Genomic DNA, 2,719 nt, shown 5'->3' with positions numbered 1-2,719 from the left:
AGGCAACACATCTCAAGGACCAGTTATGTCCACACTTGTCTCTCATAGTTGAGGTATACCTATGATGAAAATTACAGGTCTCTCTTATCTTATCTTGTTTAATGCACAATTGGTGGCAGACTAAATACTTTTTTGCCCCACTGTACATTTGTATGGATTGTGAATGTGCATGAATCAAAATGGTGAACAAGCCGAGGGCGACAGTGGCAAGGAAAATCTCCTGAGATGGTAATAGGAAGAAACCTTGAGAGGAACCAGACTCAACAGGGAACCAGGTTATGGAGTCCAGGTAGTTACTGGAGGCTCAGGTAGACTTGTAGGGAATTCCAGTCTTGAACTAACGAGCGACTGCAGCCAAGTTACAGTTACTAGATACAGCTTTAAGACTTTTCTTATTATTATTATTACAGCTAATAATCTCTTATGTCTGTTTTACAGCGTGACGACAGAGTAAAATGAAAACACAAGAGGAATACAAACAGCTCATCTACACAACTCTGGAGAGATGATGACAGTGATGATGATGATGATGATGGAGTCACAGCTTCACCTCACTGAGGACTCTATCAGCTCTGCTCTGATGAACAGATAGTTTCAACTGATAGTCTGTGTGGAACAGCAGCAGTGCTGTGAGCACTCTCTAATTTAATTGTTATTTGACTCGAGATTTGACCTTAGCACATCATGGACTCTGCATTCTCTCGCCCACGACCGGAGCATTACTGCCCCTACAGCATGGTCTCTGCTGGTCACTCTCTGAAGCGCATGCACACGCAGTTTCACCCGGCGCGTCTACGCCACACGCTCCCTCTGCTCATCTACCCGCGCCCCGCAGAGCCACGCCTCTATGATGCCCCCTTTCCTGGCGCCACCACCCCACTCATGCCGTACCTCGGGCCATTCCACGGGCGCTTCGGAGTGTACGAGTGCGCGCTCGAGCCTGCCTTCATTCAGAAGCGTAACGAGAGGGAGCGGCAGCGCGTGAAATGCGTAAACCAGGGCTATGCTAAACTGCGCGAGCACCTACCTGGATCCGCTGCCGCTAAGCGCATGAGCAAAGTGGAGACGCTGCGCGCAGCTATCCGCTACATCAAGCATCTGCAGCGGCTCGTGGAGGAGTGTGAGGCTGCGCCGGAGGAAGCATCTAGAGAGGAAGAAGAAAGTCCTCGCGAGCTCTCCATCACGTGCTCCCCTGTGCGCCGCTCTGATCTGTCTCGAGACTCTTCTAGAATCTAAGCGAAGCCAAGAGCAAGAAAACACCACCTTCATTCCCACCCTACACACTGTGTACTAAACTGTGTGGTGTGTGTGTGTGTGTGTTTTAAAGGCGCACTACATCACACTGAGGGTACAGCGTTAAAGTAGCTCGTGCACTACGGAAGTAAATCTAATCTGTGACTGGCTGGAGCTCACACACCATCCACTGTGCGGACACTTTGTGTCTGTGTGTGTGTGTGAAAGATTGGAGAAGAAATGTGTTTTATATGTAGGGATTTTTGATGCATGTTTAACTAAACTCTTTTCTTTAGTTGATCTGTTTTTACTGCAAATTTGTTGATTAAACAAAATATTTCAATATTACTGTGCAGCTGAACACAATGAATTTACATGTGTGTGTGTGTGTGTGTGTGTGTGAGTAAGGCTAATGAAACATTTCCATGAATCAGTCGGTGTGGCCTTTCTCTAAAATGATGAGGGTGAAACACAGTGTAGTGAGCGTTGGACATACTGTGTTACACCTGGTGACCACTGGGAGCGCTCCTGAGTCCTGAATTCAACAGCAATTGTTACAAACTGTCACCTGTTCATTACTCACTCATTACCACACACACACACACACACACACACACATATACCAACAATCCAACACACACACAAACAGTACACACTGATAACAGCACACACACACATTATACACACTGACAATCCAACACACACACACTCGCACACACATCATATACATACACACACACACACTCCTTCAGACACACACAAACAATTTAATTCAATTTAATTTGCATAGCTTTTAATGACTGTCATTGTCCCAAAGCAGATTTACACAATCAAAATAATTATTTAAGTTTGTATGAAATGTGAATGTGTATGAATTAAGATGATCAGATTGTCCCTGATGAACGAGCCGAGGGCGATGGTAATAGGAAGAAACCTTGAGAGGAACCAGACTCAACAGGGAACCCATTGATCTGCACTCATACTGTGTGTTAGGAGGCTGGAAGTTCAGTATAACAGTTGATGTTAATTAATGTTAATATGAAGTCCAGTTGGTTATTGGAGGCGCAGGTAGACTGTAGAAAACTCTAGTCCTGAACTATCGAGTGACTGAAGTCACGAGTCCTCAGAGAACAGCTGTCGCATCAGACGAGGACAGGACCGTCTTCATGTTAAAGTGGAACCATCCCCAGTCACCACACGCATCCCAGACAGACCACACGGGGCCTCCATGTGACCAGATCTCCAACCAGAAGAGGGACACCAGGACGAGTCAGACAGGTCCAGGGGACAGAGGGGGTCTGGATCACTGGCAGCTCAGGAGAGACAGGTGTATTGAGACAGAGAGAGAGAGAGAGAGAGAGAGAGAGACAGGGAGAGTTAAAGAGAGAGAGGTAGAGAGTGGAGAGAAATCCTAACTAAAAGGGGAGGAGCCAGAAGGAAACACAGACATGAGGGGGAACTGAGATGTAAAGCGACCAATCACCTC

The 2,719-nt window shown here is 46.6% G+C and overlaps 1 protein-coding gene across 1 annotated transcript; it reads left to right on the top strand.

Annotated features, from left to right (window-relative positions):
* Positions 1–684: 684 nt before the first annotated feature.
* LOC128511169 (achaete-scute homolog 5-like) lies at positions 685–1,236 on the top strand. Its single transcript, XM_053483860.1, has one exon. It carries the CDS (start codon positions 685–687, stop codon positions 1,234–1,236), a length of 552 nt encoding a protein of 183 aa, XP_053339835.1.
* Positions 1,237–2,719: the final 1,483 nt, after the last annotated feature.

Source organism: Clarias gariepinus, chromosome 23 (assembly GCF_024256425.1).
Source record: "Clarias gariepinus isolate MV-2021 ecotype Netherlands chromosome 23, CGAR_prim_01v2, whole genome shotgun sequence".
Lineage (NCBI taxonomy): Eukaryota > Metazoa > Chordata > Actinopteri > Siluriformes > Clariidae > Clarias > Clarias gariepinus.
Note: the sequence above shows the minus strand (reverse complement) of the source record. Positions and strands in the feature narration are given on the sequence as shown.